Source organism: Aspergillus costaricaensis (assembly GCF_003184835.1).
Source record: "Aspergillus costaricaensis CBS 115574 unplaced genomic scaffold BO79scaffold_73, whole genome shotgun sequence".
NCBI classification, from domain to species: domain Eukaryota; kingdom Fungi; phylum Ascomycota; class Eurotiomycetes; order Eurotiales; family Aspergillaceae; genus Aspergillus; species Aspergillus costaricensis.
In genome coordinates this window covers 40,998-57,759 of record NW_020291873.1, presented here as the reverse complement: position 1 = coordinate 57,759, position 16,762 = coordinate 40,998, and the positions used below count along the sequence as shown (strand labels likewise).

General features: G+C 47.2%; 6 protein-coding genes across 6 annotated transcripts in view; 4 read left to right on the top strand and 2 right to left on the bottom strand.

Moving 5' to 3' along the window:
- Positions 1-366: 366 nt before the first annotated feature.
- pabA (aminodeoxychorismate synthase pabA) lies at positions 367-3,258 on the bottom strand. The gene has a single exon (XM_025689739.1). It carries the CDS (start codon positions 2,987-2,989, stop codon positions 542-544), a length of 2,448 nt encoding a protein of 815 aa, XP_025533710.1. The 5' UTR covers positions 2,990-3,258; the 3' UTR covers positions 367-541.
- Positions 3,259-8,356: 5,098 nt separating this feature from the next.
- On the top strand, positions 8,357-8,573 carry BO79DRAFT_280054 (uncharacterized protein; the record flags this gene model as incomplete). The annotated part of the gene is made up of 1 exon (XM_025688022.1): positions 8,357-8,573. The coding sequence occupies one exon, from the start codon at positions 8,357-8,359 to the stop codon at positions 8,564-8,566; it is 210 nt and encodes a 69-aa protein (XP_025533709.1). The 3' UTR covers positions 8,567-8,573.
- A 382-nt stretch (positions 8,574-8,955) lies between these two features.
- Positions 8,956-10,274, top strand: BO79DRAFT_260783 (uncharacterized protein; the record flags this gene model as incomplete). The annotated part of the gene is made up of 4 exons (XM_025686422.1): positions 8,956-9,212; positions 9,291-9,589; positions 9,667-9,911; positions 9,978-10,274. 4 exons carry the CDS (start codon positions 8,956-8,958, stop codon positions 10,272-10,274), a joined length of 1,098 nt encoding a protein of 365 aa, XP_025533708.1.
- A 1,045-nt stretch (positions 10,275-11,319) lies between these two features.
- BO79DRAFT_212247 (alpha/beta hydrolase family protein) lies at positions 11,320-12,891 on the top strand. Its single transcript, XM_025683166.1, has one exon. The coding sequence runs from the start codon at positions 11,401-11,403 to the stop codon at positions 12,691-12,693; it is 1,293 nt and encodes a 430-aa protein (XP_025533707.1). The 5' UTR covers positions 11,320-11,400; the 3' UTR covers positions 12,694-12,891.
- A 756-nt stretch (positions 12,892-13,647) lies between these two features.
- Positions 13,648-14,050, bottom strand: BO79DRAFT_212246 (uncharacterized protein; the record flags this gene model as incomplete). Its single annotated transcript, XM_025683165.1, has 1 exon — positions 13,648-14,050. A coding segment is annotated over exon 1 (233 nt), but the record flags the coding sequence as incomplete, so codon positions are not given.
- Positions 14,051-15,631: 1,581 nt separating this feature from the next.
- Positions 15,632-16,762, top strand: part of BO79DRAFT_233835 (HET domain-containing protein) — a gene marked incomplete at both ends in the record, with an annotated part of 3,707 nt that continues 2,576 nt past the window's right edge. Inside the window, 15 exons of the mRNA XM_025684310.1 lie at positions 15,632-15,679; positions 15,736-15,738; positions 15,801-15,803; positions 15,872-15,874; positions 15,945-15,947; positions 16,020-16,022; positions 16,093-16,095; positions 16,166-16,168; positions 16,239-16,241; positions 16,312-16,314; positions 16,385-16,387; positions 16,458-16,460; positions 16,531-16,533; positions 16,677-16,679; positions 16,748-16,750. Of these exons, the coding sequence (XP_025533705.1) occupies positions 15,632-15,679; positions 15,736-15,738; positions 15,801-15,803; positions 15,872-15,874; positions 15,945-15,947; positions 16,020-16,022; positions 16,093-16,095; positions 16,166-16,168; positions 16,239-16,241; positions 16,312-16,314; positions 16,385-16,387; positions 16,458-16,460; positions 16,531-16,533; positions 16,677-16,679; positions 16,748-16,750 (90 nt within the window). The remainder of the gene's footprint in view (positions 15,680-15,735; positions 15,739-15,800; positions 15,804-15,871; positions 15,875-15,944; positions 15,948-16,019; positions 16,023-16,092; positions 16,096-16,165; positions 16,169-16,238; positions 16,242-16,311; positions 16,315-16,384; positions 16,388-16,457; positions 16,461-16,530; positions 16,534-16,676; positions 16,680-16,747; positions 16,751-16,762) is intronic.

Below are 16,762 nucleotides of genomic sequence, written 5' to 3'. Positions count from 1 at the left end.
ACAGCGGTTTGCGAGAGTGAGCACAACGGGCGTAACGTCGGAGCGTATGGCCGCGTAACGGGCAGCGAGCGTGGACAGAAATGCCTAAGTCCCCTACAGTTGCCCCGGACTCAGGTCGAACCTTTGACCTGCTGGTATCTCGATGTGTGCGCGGCTCTCCGCAGCTCCTTCAGCTGGAAAAAGTTGAGTTGAATCAGAGGGATCGGCCTTTCAAACAACACAGTCGACGTGATCAGCTCGACCAAGACACGCGATGAACAAGGCTTTGCACCTTCGCACTTGTTTTGAAGTGGTGGTAAAAAGAAAGAACACCTCCGCCGAGTTGATACGTCAGGAGAAGATAACCGCCTTTGGTGCCAAGGTCGGCTAAGAGGCTCGATTGCTTGACTTGTAGCCCACCTTCTCATGAAATCCTTCCCATGAAAAGGTATCGGAAAGGGCACTTGCGTGGAGTCAGTCTCCGTCGTTAGCTTTATGGCGATGGTGATCCCTGTTGTCGTATGAGCAGATCTGGGAAGGAAAATTCCAGATCTGTGCTTGTCTAGCTGACGACTACTGAAGTAGCCGGCTTGAAAACCGTATAAACCGTGTTTAGCTTTGTCAACATCTCATCCCATTCGCCTTGAGCCGTGCTTAGGATCGTGACAGCTCCACCCGCCCCAATTCGCCATTTTTGTTCGAGAGCGTCGTCATTGGAAGAACTGAATGCGGTGCGGATAAGGACTGAAAAGCTGCCACCTCCCCCGAGATCCAGAAATCCCATGACACCGGAATACACTCCGCGCCTACGAGACTCGATAGAGGAGAGATGCATGCAAGAACGTTCTTTCGGTGCACCAGTCATAGAACCTGGCGGAAGGCATCTCTGCAGAGCCGTAAGCCCGTATGCTGACATATCCGCCGACTGCAACTGTGGAAGGTCCCGTGCAGCGAATCCAGGTCGAGTTGGATCAACTTGGCCTTTGACATGTGTAATCATTGAAAAAACATGCCCGTAATCCTCGACCTCAAGAAGTTTCTCGACACATACGCCACCTGAACCACAGATACCATAGAGATCATGCCGGATAAGGTCCGCAATCATGAGGTTTTCCGCGGTTTCTTTGGTCGAACTGAGAATCTCTTTGGCCATTCCAAGCGTCATATTGTCTGCTTTCCTCACGGTACCTTTCATAGGTTTCATTTCCAGAAGAGACTTTCGGTCCCAATTGATAAAGCATTCAGGGCTGCTGCTTAGAACTTTAACTTTTCCTAATCTTGCATAAGCACTGAAAGACGCGGGGTTGTACTTTTGAAGGCGCTTGTACAATAGCCAAGGGAAGTTCATGCTCTCATTGTCTTGTTCAGAGCAAGGCACTGTGATTACTGTTTCGCAGGTAAGGCACAGTTCGTATGATTCACCGGCGTGCAATTCGGCGATACAGGCGTCAAACTGTTTTTTGTATTCTTGTTCATTCGGAAATTGTGCTGTGGATCGACTGAGTATGGAATCCAGGGCCACTGTGTCAGTTGTGATACTATCGATAATGTCCACCACAAGATGAGACGATAAATCTTGCAGGAGTCGCACTGTTTCCTCGATCCACCCCGCCGGTTGATTGTCATCCTCCCGTGTAGATTGTACGGTAACAAGGCCAGACTCATGGTCTAGAATCACACTCCGTTCAGTCCATAGTAGACTCGCATCCACCGGATCTTCTGAAACCTCTACCGAGGAGTTGTGGCCATGTCCTTTTGCGTGAGGAAGGCAAGCGAGCCCCATTTCATATGAGAAGTACCCGAGGAACCCAGCCCAAAACGGGACATCCTTACTGCCTGATTCGACCTTTTTCATGTCTATCAAGTATCGGAGGACATCCCAGAACTGGCTGGTTGACAAGGATGTATTGATCACAGACTGCCCTTCTAGGGCATTCTCGCAATTAAGGTTTTCCATAAAAAGCCTCTCGGTCTGCGTGAAGAATTCTAACCTCCAGCTGCCAGGACTAGGTACAGATATGATGCTGTGTCGGCCATTGGTTTTAAACATCACTGTCGGGGAACCGGGACTGTTAAGGGTCTCACAGATCAAGGCCGAATCTACCGGTTTAGTGTAGAAGTGTCGAAAAAAAGAAGATCTTGAAATAGATGTGCACCAGGTCAACATGGTATGTACGATGTTCGGTAAGGAAGCTATGTCGTCCGATTCGTGGAGGCAGTCGCGTATCAATTTCAGGGGAGTGCCTCGTCCACTAGTTTTGTTGTAGTGGAGAGACATCTTCCACCATTTCCTCAGTATCTGTCTGCATGCTTCCTTGTCCGACTTGCAAGACTCTGGATGAAATTGAACACCCCAGAAGGGTCTGCTCTTATGGCGCACAGCCATTGGAAGTTGTATCGGCTGAACCAAGCTAGTGGAGACCTGTTCCTCTAAGGGCAGCCATGCCAGAATATCAAGATCTTGTGTTGCAGACTTGTCTGATCGTGCCTCCTCGTGGTCATTCTGTACTGTCTCCAGCTGGGCATATAGGGAGTGGTATAGAGTGACCTCCAGATTGGGTACGCGATCGAATATGTCTTCACCGGTAGTTTGAACGCGGCGAACCTGGCCATGGAGCGGATACGGTAGCCGGTGAATAGGAATTCCGTGACGAAGGCATAAGCTCTGAAAACCGAGACATATGCCGAGAACTGGAAGCATGTCTGCAGTGCTCAGGTTCCAGATATCCTCCATAATTCCCACATCGTCCGGTATATGTGGATCACCAGGGCCCGGCCCAAGAACAACGGCTTCGAAGTGTTTGAGAAACTCGGCAGCATTCCCATCCGGCCATGTTGAGTCAATATGCATGATTGTAACTTGGACATCCAGCACCTCCTCGAGCATGGCGACAACATTGTAGGAGAAAGAGTCGTACGCGTCGATATAGAGAATGTTCTTTGGGGGTGTCATCTCGGGGCCATTTCGTCGGGAAGGTGAGCGTGTATCATGGCCCAGTAACGGAGCCATGTCTCGGGAGAAGACGGAAGGAAGAGGATTTGTCGTGATGCCGTGCTAGTGGGTAGAAGAGGAAGGGTATGACAGGGACTGTGATAAAGTTGGATGCATAAGGAATAATATGAATCGAAATCGTGACGACGCCTCCAAGTGTTCGGTGTCGGTGTTGATGTTGCTCGCTGGTGTCTTCCTCCTGGCTGTCGATGTCTCCTATAAACCGGTGGACTCCGGCTTCAGCCTGTCTCTAAAGATGCTGCGGAGAGGCGCGCTCCTCATTTTGAAGTCGAAAGGAACGAGGTGCAGACTCTTGAGGCGAAGCGGGCGACGCAATTCGGGACCGGGCCGGGACAACAGTTAATCCGACTCGTATCCGCCACCAAGAGGGCCAAGGTGGGCCAAGCAGTGTGTGATAGCCGGTCGAATTTGTTGCATTTGGCGCTACTTGACTAAAATATCTAACACGTGGAGAGAAAGACAGGAGGGTAAGAGAACGGTGGGAGAACACCACAGATAAGCGAGCGCGAGCGCGCGAGGCGAAACAAACAAGGCAAGAAAAACAACATCACGTGATCCAGAAGGCCGCTCGCCAGCCAAATCCGAACGGCTCTATCACGAGCACATTGCATGGGCCCAAGCGAATTTCCGTACGAGTTACAGGGCTGGAGGATGTCCGCGCCAGGGAAGAGTTTTGAGTATAAGGTATTGCTGGGGACGTAAAGACCGTGGGGAAATCAAGAGTGCGATGGAGTCAAAGGGGACGTTTGGTGTGGGGGTTGGGAAGGGGGATGAGTTGTAAATTGAGAGTTGGATGTTGGGTGTGATAAAAATATGTGACAATAGTAGTGTAGTACTGTACTATTGAATAAATCTGCTAAATAGTAGTTATTTGTGGCTCTGCTGGCGATTTAAGGAACCTAGTACTCGGTAGGGGCCATAGGGCAATAATGTTTTCAGGATTTACTGCCGGCAGAATAGTTACAGTGGTATGACAAAAGTTTGCGTTGCCCCACATTCTACGCTAGTTGCTTTTACTTCCGCCTTCCTAACTAGGTTAGAATACAGCTATTCTGCCTACCAAAACAACACGTACAGAGCCCTGAATCTTGAAGCAAGCAAGCAAGCCATACAAAGATGCCACCACGCAAAGAACTAACCCCGGAGATCCGTGCTAGACTCTGTGAGTTGAAAGCAATTGGATGGACCTTTACTATAATTCATAAACACTATCCGCATATTCCTTATTCTACTATACAAACTACAATCAAGCGTGAGAATACTCGAAAGCAGCAACACTCTGCATCTCGCTCCGGACAACCCAAAAAGATTACTCCTGAAGAACAACAGCAAATATTAGACTCAGTTAAGCAAGATCAGCATATAAAAATACATGAACTCTCTACTGCTATACAAAGCAGTCCTTCAATTAGAAACAGTTCAACATCTATTCCGTACTCTACACATGCAGAAATGGAAACAATGTGAGCGGCCAGAAATCACTCCTCAAAACACAGAGAAGAGATTAAGATGGGCTCAACAATATGCAGAATACACTGCTGAAGACTTTCTACGTGTTATATGGTCAGACGAATATTCAGTTGAGCATGATACTGGAATTCAACAAATCTATACCTTTCGATCACCAAAGCAACAGATTATTGAGCGTGATATTCATACTGTACGTTGTGGAAAGGGTGTTAAGCAGATATTTTAGGCTGCTTTTGGATATAACAGACATACAGATCTTCTACCTTTACAGGGAGATCCAACATCTACGCGTCAAGGCATTACTGCATGGGTTATCCGTGGTGTTTATAAAGCATTTCTACCTGAAATCTTACAGACTGGAGATATCTTCATGCATAACAGAGCATCCATACACCAAGCCTATATTATACGCGAATTGCTTCAAGATATAGGGGTAGAAGTCATGATTTAGCCACCATACTCACCCGATTTGAATCCTATTAAAAATCTATGGGCCTTAATGAAAGCTAAGATATATAAACTGCATCCAGAGTTAGAACATACTCTTAATACTGAGGATACTCATCAGAGTCTTATACAAGCAGCAATTGAAGCCTGGCATGCAATTAACGAAAGAGTACTTCAAAATTTATATCAAACCATGCCTCATCGCGTACAGGCAGTCATCCAAGCGGATGGTTGGTATACAGCTTATTAAGATCTAGATAGAGTTCTAGATAGCCTAATTAGGAAAGCGGAACGGCTAGCGTGGAACAAGGGATAACGCAAACTTTTGTCATACCACTGTAGGCAATAGTTATAGATTGTTGAGGCAGCCACTGTAGGCTTGATCACGTAGCTGACGCTCTAGATAGTCAATACAGATCTTTTGCTGCATAATTTTGCTTCGTTTTGCTTACTCCCGGTGTAAATTGTGTGCCTGAACATATACTAGTTTAAACTAGAAGACGGTAGATAGGCTGCCCAAAACGGCCGCAGTCGACGCCTTTTTTGGCCGTCAATCTGCCACGCCTTCCGCCACTCCCCCGTGCACTTATGTCCACGCACCGCCAAGCACCGATCGTCATTTGTCCGCAGTGCAGTATACCTCCAGGCACTCTTTTTTTTGAGACCGGCCTATACTGACTTCCTATACGCCTCGCTGCGGTCTCCGAAATACGCCAAAAATGGCGCCCTCTTAACGGTGTCATTATAAGCGGTGGCCCCTCGCTTGGGCACACTTTTGTCCCTCCGTTGCTACCTACACCCGAGTCTTCGATTTCTCTACTGGTCTTTCCGATCCGCTGCCGAGTAATCAGTGCCACAAAGACCTGAAGCAGGAGGACTATCTCGAAACATATATTGTCATTGACTACATTGTATTGTATAATAGCTCGCCGACAAATGAAAGACAGTCAACCCGTTATCCGATGACAGCAACTCTTCCGAAAGAGAGAGCACCGAAGACAGTTGTGAAAGGAGATCACGTGATCTCGGACCTAGCCATCTAGTCACCTCCTCGCGTAGTTAGCTAGCCTGCCTACACACACACACACACAATATCATCATATTGCTGTCACAGCTCTCGCACTCTATCAAGATGAGAGAGAGATGTCCATGGATTCCATTGTCAATAGACAGACAGGTTTGGTCAGATTGGAGCGTGAGTAACCCGGAGGCTGGACATAATAAACAATCGGGTATCCGGTTCTCGGCGTGCTTCTCTTCTCTTCAGAGCCACATCAACAAGTCTTGCAGTATTATCAAGATATGTTTAGTTGAAGAGACCCTTGAGTCCCCGGATTATCTATTTTGCTTTCCTGTGTGTATATCGCGCGCTCCTGGTTATCTGATAAGCTTTTCATATCCACAGCAGATATGTCAGACGGGCGACGCACTAACTGGACCTTTCACTGACGCAGTCTCGATTGTCCAGATTAGCTCAATGAAGCAACTTAACAATTCCCTCATGTCCGTTCCATGCGGCCCAGGAGAGAGGAGTTAGACCCTTGTCAGAGTCCTTAGATTCCACATCCATGTCTCCAGTCTCAAGAAGTGTCTCGTCAATAGCTGTAAGACCTAGATAGAACGCCATAAGTGTGTCATTGGAATCGGGAAACTCGTATCTGGTGTGTTTGTAAATTGCAGCCCACTCCTTACATACTACTGACCCTTGTCGACAAAGCATGCGTCCACGTTTTGTGATTGGATCTTCTCTTGAGACAGCAGCTCTCTGAAAGTGAACCGCCCAGAATTGTGCTGCATAGTCCATGAACCCAGGGAGGGTACCAATTACTCGGCTCAATTACAGTGTGCATATCTCCGCCAGGACATAGTGCGATTTTTCTGGAGACAGGCTGTGCTTCCACCTACCTGCTCGAGTATCACCACCGGCCGATTTCTTAACTAAGAACTCCCTTGCGGTCTGATGGAAAAGATATACCTTCTGATCCAGTATAACCAAGAACAGGCCGTGCAGTTCTCTGATCCTGGTCTTTTATCTCGTCATGGTCGTCTCGGTGTCTTCATTGGCCGGTAGTTCCTTTTAGATGTCGTCGATTGATTGATCTGCTGTCTTGACAGCCAAAGACAAGGTTATTTCTTCTAATATAATGGACGCTCCGCCGCAGTTACGATATGGAGTAACTTTCTGGCCGCGCTATGATCTGGACTTTGATCTAACATTTTGGTGTAAGCAGCATCGGTATCTTTGGGAATACCATGGACCAGGCGGTCCAAATCCTTCGGTAAGTCCTGGTATTCTTTCGAGGACATTGAAGGTAAGGCTAGGCCATAAATATGTCTGGTTATAAACCGAGGTGAGCTGCTCGATAATGGAATCGCGTATATATACCGTCAGGTCAAACTTATTATCTAAGTCTCGAACCATTTCTATAATGACCAAGTTAATCTTGCTAGAGATTTTCTTGATGTTCTCCTCATCCTCGCCGCTCAAGTGGATTGTGGGTAGGAAAAATCTCCAGCTTGAAGAAATTGAGCCAGATGTAGTCATATGGGCGGCTTGTCATTAGAAATTTTAGATTGTGCTTGCCAGGATTGTTAAGGAATAGGCGCTTTATCACTTGAATCAGAGTCGTCTGGTCATCTTCAAAGTACTTGTTTATAGTATCAAGCAGGATGATTACTTCGCCGGTGTTGACATCTGCAGTCACGTAGAGAAACATATTCCACAGTTCATTGAAGGATTTGATGAGCTGCTTCCCGCTGGTCTCTGACTATCTAAGAGCGAATCTTGCATAAGATGTGGTTGGGTGAGTAAGAGTTGGTAGAGAATGGAAGCAAGTGCATTTGTGGCTCGTGTTTGATCTTGATAACCGTCTTTGAAGAAGAAGTAATAGACGGTTCTTGTCTGCTAGGCAAATATTCGTTAGCCAAGTATCTTGTGAGGACTGACTTCCCGCAGCCTGGCTCTGCAGATACCCAGAGAAGTTCAGAGTTCACACTTTCATTCCACCTGATGAACTGAGGATGATTTGTGAACCATTTACATGTTTCTGGCACACGCTTGCTATTTATATCTTTGTGATCCTTGTATGGGCAGGTATATAATTACTGGAAGAGATTGACTTGCTTTTCATTCTTCTCAGACACAGTTTGCTATACCTGTATCTGTTGTAGCTTGTCCTGGAGAGTGTTCAGTTGGCTATCGACCTCTAAGACACGCGCCGAGGAAATGGTGTCCTTAATGCGAGTGTTATATTGTTTGATATGACCAAGTATTCCGTCCCACCCGTTGTGCTTTAACAAGTCTTTCAGAAGCTGTCTTGCTGTTGGTTTACCCAGATAGCAAACGGCCTGAGACTGAAATTCAAGGACTTTGGCACATAGTTCTATCATGTCAGTCTGGAGGGATCTTCTCAGTTCGATGCTTAGGCCAGACTGTCGGGGCAGGAAATGCTGTTCGATAGAAAACCCGACCCTCGCTCAGATAATCGATGGATTGATAATCGCTTACTGTTTGTTAGAGATTGCTACAAAGAAGGCTTACTGAAGCTCACACACATAGGTGGTACAGAGAATCCCGCAGATGGACTAACAAAACCCCTTGATGCTACTAGCCATCGGGAATTCTGCCGGATGATCCGCCTTATCAAGCAAGCTTAGAGACAAGATATGTATCATAGCTCACTACATAGATAGTCAAAATGAATATCACGATGCCTCAGGGTCTCGTGCCCAGGTGGGTGTGTGATTGGTGGTGGTTACATGACCCAAGGCCACCTCTTCATCTCTCCTCTGTCGACACGTCTCTTCCTGTTGGTCACGTATCTCGAGCCACTCATTTTGCTTGTAGCCGAGGCAATGCAATATTTGGGCATTGGATGAATCCAACATTGCCTCCCCTCCCTTACGTCCTGCGGAAGACAGAGCTGCTCCTGCAGCAAGCAGCATAGGAACATTGAAATCGTCCATGTTATCGAATTTTAGGAGGGCTCTGTCTATCTCGTCATTCCATACATCAGCCTCCAGAGGTGATGAAATGTTTACTTGAGATGTTTACTCGCGCGCGAGAACTCCGACGGGCGATTCTGGAGGAGGAAAATGGTCGCTGGCCAGACTTAGAGTGGCGACGAACCGTAGCCGTCTACCAAGAAAGGGTTGGTATGAAGTGGGGAATCGCTGAGCTACGAGCTAAACGCCCTAATCAGTACCTGCACCTGCTCCGAGCAGGATACCTTGAGCCCATTCCCATAGATTGGGCAACTCGTGCTTCAAATCCCTTGAAATTCCGCATAGATGCACCTTCTGGGTGAAGGGGCATTACTCCAGCCTGGAGAGGGTATGAGAATACAGCCGAGGAGCCTCTATATTGGGTACTGAGCCATAGGGAGGGGCGCACGGGAGCTCGCATGAAGCGTGACATTATTTCCGCCGTGGAAATGGCTCGTGCAAGAATGGCGACTGCCGTTGAACCGCCCCCGGCGTACTACTCCATGGCTGATACCTTTCGCCTTCAGCATTTGCAAGGAAGCTACTCCTTGCAGGTGATGCCGCCCCCTTTCATACCATTCGATCTTCCGAAGACAACTACAGATAATACGATGATCTTACTGGACGTTTCTGGATCAATGGACTTTGAGCCTCTTCGTCCACTTTACACTCAATATTTCATTACCGGGTTCGCCCGTTCTTAACCAACCTAAAAACAAGGGTAGGCAAGTTCATCTATTCTCGAGTCATGGGTTTCTGACCTGGTATCACAGATGTCGCGGAAGCAATCGTCCGTCGTTTCACAGATGCAATGTCCATTCATGACCAAAATCCTCATGGTTATCAGGTCGTTACGCTTGCTAACAAGGCCGAGTATATCGGCTTTATGAAGCACTCGAACTTTTGCGATATGTGGAGAAATATCAAGTTAGGGGGAGGAACACGTGTTATGACAGGATGGCAAAAAATCAAGGATCTGCTTTTCCAGAGACATTCAGAATCCGCTACCTACCACCCTGTTTATGGCTAGCAAGCGGGCCCGCAAACGCCACTGCTGAGATTACTTCTTCTACTCGACGGTGAGGCCACAGACAAGAATGAGTTCGAACTCGAATTGCCGGGGCTCTCTTGGGTCCATGTGACCATATTCCTGATTGGAGTGGATGGGTGCCCGCACCACCACCGGCGTGCCAACGAGCTGCAAAGGATCAGCGAAGTGAATCCACATGTCTCGCTTGTGGATGCTCAGGGTAATGCACCGGAGCGTTATGTCACACATGAGCTACTGAAGCGGCATCTGGGGTATGATGTGCCGATGGACGAATTTGAGCGGTTGGAGCAATGGCCGGGAAGTGCAGAACCACCAGTGTATGAAGCGTAACTCAGCAATAGTCTCTACTGTCAGAACTATATGGTTCAAGGTATGCTCAGTATAACGCTCTCTATAACTGATTACACGCAATCATATTCTACAATGCATACAGCGGAATTTAACAACACCTCGCTCAATATGATCGTGCGAGTAACCCGCTCCACCAGAAAAAGTGGAGGTGAAAGCCAATAGACTTCACTCTCGAATCTTTTACAAACACTCAGGAGGTTGCTAATAAGACTGCTGCTGCTCGGGCCGTAGTACCGGAGAGTGTGGGTCGTGGTAGTTGGGGTGATAGCAACAGGAAGATTGATGCTACTACGGTTGCTTAGACCACTGGTTGGTGTGCTGTGGGCGAGGGCTAACAAGTGACCAAGGATACGCTGACTAATCGTCCATTCAGTGTAAATATTGAAGCAGACTCGGAGTGGTCACTACAAGGTCAACACCATCTTATCGCGAATACTCGGAATCGACTAAATCAAGCTCAGCGATGGCAGAGAAAAGATTTTAGCCTAGACCTGGGGAAGTGAGAGTATTAGGGAATGCACGGACCGCCACTTGCTGTGAGGCTGAGCATTACTGGGTTGAGTGCCTACCATTCAGTAATATTCAAATCCTGACATATTAGAGCAGGATGGACTGGACTTTCATGGACGCTTGTTGACAGCGTAATCTCTATCGGTCCGATATTCAGCATTTACTCACCGTCATTTCATTGGCTGCCACTAATTCTTTTGGCCTTCTGGCCCCAACTTTATCCCTGTAAAACTACCCAAAATAGCGACACGCAGATTAGGCGGCCAATTGAATAAGCAGCTAAGGAGAGTGTATGAGCCAAAGGGAGCGATGATGACGACGCCCCGCTGGTAAGCGTTACATATAGCAATCAAAAGATGTTGTATGAGGTAAAATCTTACACGCCAGACTCTATCTTATAGCACTAGACAAGAGTGCGAGCCCAAGTGGGGGAAAATGAACATAAATACTAAGAGGGGACAAACCATGGCTGAAAAGCTCTTCAGTTTAGAGAGCTTAAAGTATCACCGGGACCTTTCCTTCTTTTGGAAGCCAAAACATCGAGCTGTCATCTGCCAAAATCACCGTTTCATCATATTTCTAGCAATCTTTCAATATGGCGCAACCAAATCACCCGTACTATGTTCAAAAAACAGTGGATAAGGTGCAATCCTTCCCTTTTCATAGATCAGTCAGTAGTCTATGGGAAGAAAAATGGAAGAACCTCGCCCATTCTGGTCTTTATCCCTTTGGAGATGGGAAAGGAGAGGATTTTGACCAGATCTTTACCCAGTTGATCAAAGAGAGTGGCGATGATCCATCTGTCTTATATGACCCAGATAGATACGCCAAACCGTTCTTTCCAGTTGCCGACGAATTGGTCCAACGCGCCATGGAGTATGAAACGGTCGGGGACCTAGAAAACGCGCGAGATTTGTTCTTGCGTGCCGGATCGGTATACCGCATCGCACGTTTTCCGATTCCCCGCTCGCCACTGGGCAAAAAGGCGTGGAGGCTTGGCAGGGAGGCTTATTTGAATGCTTCTCCTTACCTCTCGCCACCAAATGTGGAAGTCCAAATCCCGCATCGACACGCCTCCCTTGAAGCAGGTGAATCCAAGGACGCCATCATCGCTGCTTTCCTCCGCTTCCCCAATAATACTACAAAGCCGGAATCTGGTTGGCCACTTTTGCTTTTTATCTGTGGCCTGGATGCCTATCGAACGGACCACACGGCGGCTTTACCTTACGGTAAGCTTGCCAGTCACCTATATCACGGTCAGGCAGTGCTTCTAGTTGATATTCCCGGTACCGCCGATTCGCCTGCGGCACCCAACGATCCTGAGTCGCCCGATCGCCTGTGGAGCAGCGTGCTCGATTGGGTCGAAGAGCACAAAGACCAATATGACTTCAACCCTTCACGAATTTTAGCGCGCGGTATCAGTACGGGCGGCTACTATGCCATGCGCATTGCGCATACTCACGCCGACCGACTGCTCGCCGTGGTCGCTCAGGGCGGAGGCAGCCACCACATGTTTGACCCGGAGTGGATCCAAGCCCAAAACCATATGGAGTATCCTTTTGCGTTGGCTGAGGCTCTGGCTTACAAATTTGGGTATACGGATGTAAAGGAATACGCGTCCGGTAATGCACGGGAGCGTTTCAGTCTTCTTGAGAGTGGAATATTCGATAAGGGCTGCACCCGGCTGTTGCTGATCAATGGCATGGAGGACAGTATCTTCCCTATCGAGGACAGCATCCTTCCTCTGCGACATGGCAGCGTAAAAGATGTGAGGCTTATCGATGGGAGAACTCATATGGGGTTTCCAGAGGCAGAAACAATTCAGCGTGACTGGCTCTTAGGAATCCTCGCGCAGGAAGACGAACGTAATGGACGACAAAGCAGATAGGTAGATCGAAGGAAGTCATCGGGTTTCGTATATGCGTAAGTATTAGACTATCAGCCACCTACCTGCAGAACTGTCTATCTACTACTATCTAGTCGGAGTGCATGCCATATGCTATTTCCTGACATCCTCCCGTATCACAACACGAAAAAGGAGTCCACAAGTATTGTGTCGAAGATTAAATTCAATTGCGAAAGATGCTAGTACTCTAAGTACTTTCTCTAGAGCTTTTCTGGTGTTTCTCTTCTATATCTAGAGAATCAGCAGATAGTCGCAGCATTCATGACAGGCATACCCGGCAGTTATTTGATGGTATTAACTTGTGGTCAGGTCTCAGGTAGAGACTCTTCATCTTCATACATTTCTGGTAACCTATCTTCTAAGAAAAGGCGTATGTCGTGCTCAATAACTGATTGAGGTATCTCATGGAGGATCAGGTCTTGGAGATTATCCTGTCCATCAAGCCAAGGCGAACTGCTGTCTCAGGCCAGCAGGTCAGGAAGATCAGAAGACGTAAGAATGTAGACTGATGCAACCGTGGCAGAAGTTCGAGTATCGTTGCTAACTCGAGAGCGATACCACTAAGCAAAGCTAGGCAGCTACTGCCTTTCTTACCATAACCCCCGTGATCCTGCATGCGGTCATCCGCCGGCACTGTCAGGTCGCCATAAAAATCTACAACCTTCTGGCGATCACGGCAATGGTGGCGAAATTCTTCATTCCACGACTCATTCGCAACTTGTGACCTAGGCCTAGACATTAGCGTCACGAAATCCAGCTATTTTAAGCCGCGAAGCCTTGGTAGAACAGATGGACGCGTCTTCCGGGGTGGGTGGCGACGATGACACACCCGGCTGCGTGGCCTGTGCGGGAAGCATATTTATGATGGTAATCGGCGGGTAGGCTGACTCTGATAGAAGGTGATTACGACTCTTTTACCCTTCAAGCTGCCGCCTCTCAGCCCTGTAGATCTGCCAACGGATTATGCTAGGCACGCCCTCATGGGACTTTAAGCTCTTCCCACTCTTCACGTACCGGACCAGGCTCAAAAGCTCATCTCTGTTCTTGCCTTCGTTGAAGAAGCTGGATGATAAATGAGATAAATGGGCACCTCGGCATCTTTGTGATACGCAGCCTCTGGCGCCCTTCATCATTTGCGTTGAGTATCTTAAAGTCAAGGTTTCTGACATAGGCGGCGGTCAGTCAATCCCTCTGCCCCGTTTGAATACCGTCTCTTCTTTTAGGACGACTATTTCTGCTCACTATTGCCCTCCACAAACAGCACATTTCCTTACAAAACTGCCAACAAGATGCGTTACTCCTGCAGGCCTTCAACGTCCTGAGTTGGTGCTTACCGGAGCTGTGAGAGCAATATGGATGATATTGTGTGTGTAGGCTAGCTAGCTAACTACGCGAGGAGATGACTAGGTGGCTAGGTCCGAGATCACGTGATCTCCTTTCACACCCCCCATGAGCGAGGACGTAGTCAGCAACGTTACGTACAAAAAGGAAAACGTGAGGTTGTTCACGTTTCCTAGACAGGGAGTAAAAGACATGTAGATACAGAAATATTAGATGAGATATCAAACACGATCCACCATACCGAGTTGCTTGATAAAGCGGGAGTAGGCGAGACGTTCGAGCGGCTTAGTGAGGCCGTCGGCCGCTTGTTCGGTCGTACTAATGTAGACGAATTCAACATTTTTAGTGCGTACTTCACGACGTATGAAGTGCCATTTAATTGAGGGGTGATTCGTGCGGGCATGGAAATCAGGGTTCTTAGTCAGAACAATAGCGGACTGGTTGTCTGCATGAATTACAGTAAGACAACTCATCAAAACAGATATAGCTTTGAGGCGTTGAATATCCAGCTCAGTAAATAATAGTTGGAGCCAGATTAACTCCTGCGTCGCCACCGCTTGCGCAATATACTCGCTTTCAGTTGAAGATAATGTCGGCTACGGGCAGGATCAGTGGCTCTGAGATACGTGGCCAACAGGAAGAGACGTGTCGCCAGAGGAGAGATGAAGAGGTGGCCTTGGGTCATGTGACTACCATCATTCACACACCCCCCTGGGCATGAGACCCTGAGGCATCGTGATATCATTTTGATTATCTAAGTAGTGAGTTATGATATATATCTTGTTGCTAAGCTTGCTTGGTAAGGCGGATCATTCGGCAGAATTCCCGATGGCTAGTAGTATCAAGGGGTTTTGTTAGTCCGTCTGCAGGATTCTCTGTACCACCTAACTATGTGTGTGATCTTTAGTAAGCCTTCTTTGTAGCAATCTTGAATAAACAGCAAGTGATTATCGATCCATCGGTTGTTTGGAGCGAAGGTCGGGTTCTCTATGAGTGACAACGCATTTGTGGAAGCCGTTCAAATGGTCAAATTTGGTGCTATCTAACGAAAATTTCTAGCATGAGGAAAGAAAGGAAGAAGCTCAGGGAGAACGTGTGATCATACAAAGATAAGCGAGCCACGCGAGGCAGGCAAACAAAGCAAACAAAACAGAAGTCACGTGACCCTGAGACGTCACTCGCCGTCACAATGTCGAAGGGTTCCGTGACCCGTCCATGGTTCCGCTCGGGAAGAACTTACAGTAAGGACGAAAGATGAAGAACGTTGGTAAAGGCAGTTTGTTACGTTATGCTGTTAGGTGAGTGAAATAAGAGTCACTGCCATTAAGGAGGACATGCAGAAAAAAAGATTTTGGGGTAGATGTGACATATCTCAAGTGAGCCCTTGTTTAACCAATGATAAGTTCCTTCTTGCCGCTGTGACCCCGCATTAGTCATTTTGGCCTAGCCAGCTGGCCTTGCATCAGAACGACCATCAACTTGCACTGAAAGAAAATTCTTCTCCCATCCCCAACAACCCAGTTAAGAGTACGAGAACTGCTTGCTGCTATTAGCTTTCTTATTAAAATTCTGGCTCAGAATGACTTCTGCATCGGCTTACGCAGGTTGGATACATGGAGCGTTTGTGGTAAGTATCAAGTCTGAACAGACGATAAAAGCGCACGATATCTAATGAAGGTTAAGAAAGTAAGTAGTTCGTCGAGCAGTTGGATAGGCTGATGAATAACGAAGCCTTGCGTTTGCTTCAGGAAGTAAGTCAAACCCATGGAAGTGTATATTAGATGCGGTAATGGCTGACAGGGATATAATATTGATATAGAGGGTAAGTCAGTCTTCCGGGAAAGAGTACCTTAGATGCGGTAATGGCTGACAGGGATTTAATATTGGTATAGAGGGTAAGTCAGCATTCCTAGAAAGAGTATCTTGGATGCAGTAATAGCTGACAGGGATATGATACTGGTATAAAGAGGGTAAGTCAGTCTTCCAAAAAAGAGTACGTCGGACGCGGTAATGGCTGACGGGGATATGCTATTGATATAGGAGGTAAGTTAGTCTTCCAAGAAAGAGTATCTTGGATACGGTAATGGCTGACAGGGATATGATATTGGTATAGACAGTAAGCCAGTATTCTGGGAAAGAGTACCTTGGACACGGTAATGGCTGACAGAGATATAATATTGGTATAGAATGTAAGTCAGTCTTTTAAGAAAGAGTATATCGGACGCGGTAATGGCTGACAGGGATATGATATTAATATAGGATGTAAGTCAGTCTTCTAAGAAAGAGTCTGTCAGACACGGTAATGGCTGATAGGGATATGATATTGGTATAGATGGTAAGTCAGTCTTCTGGGAAAGAGTACCTTGGGCACGGTAATGGCTGACAGGAATATAATATTGGTATAGGAGGTAAGTTAGTATTCCGAGAAAAAGTATCTTAGATGCGGTAATAGCTGACGGGGATATAATACTGGTATAGAGGGTAAGTCAGCCTTCCAAGAAAGAGTATGTCGGAAGCGGTAATGGCTGACAGGGATATGCTATTGGTATAGGAGGTAAATCAGTCTCTTTAGAAAGAGTATCTTAGATACAGTAATGGCTGACGGGGATATGTTTTTGGTATAGGAGGTAAGTCAAACCCATAGAGAAGTATATTAGATATTGTAATGGCTGACAGGGATATGATATTATTATAGATAGTAAGTCAGCCT

Coding starts and splice junctions, on each gene's coding strand:
- BO79DRAFT_212247 (XM_025683166.1), top strand. CDS start 11,401: ATGGCGCAACCAAATCACCCGTACTATGTTCAAAAAACAGTGGATAAG.
- pabA (XM_025689739.1), bottom strand. CDS start 2,989: ATGGCTCCGTTACTGGGCCATGATACACGCTCACCTTCCCGACGAAAT.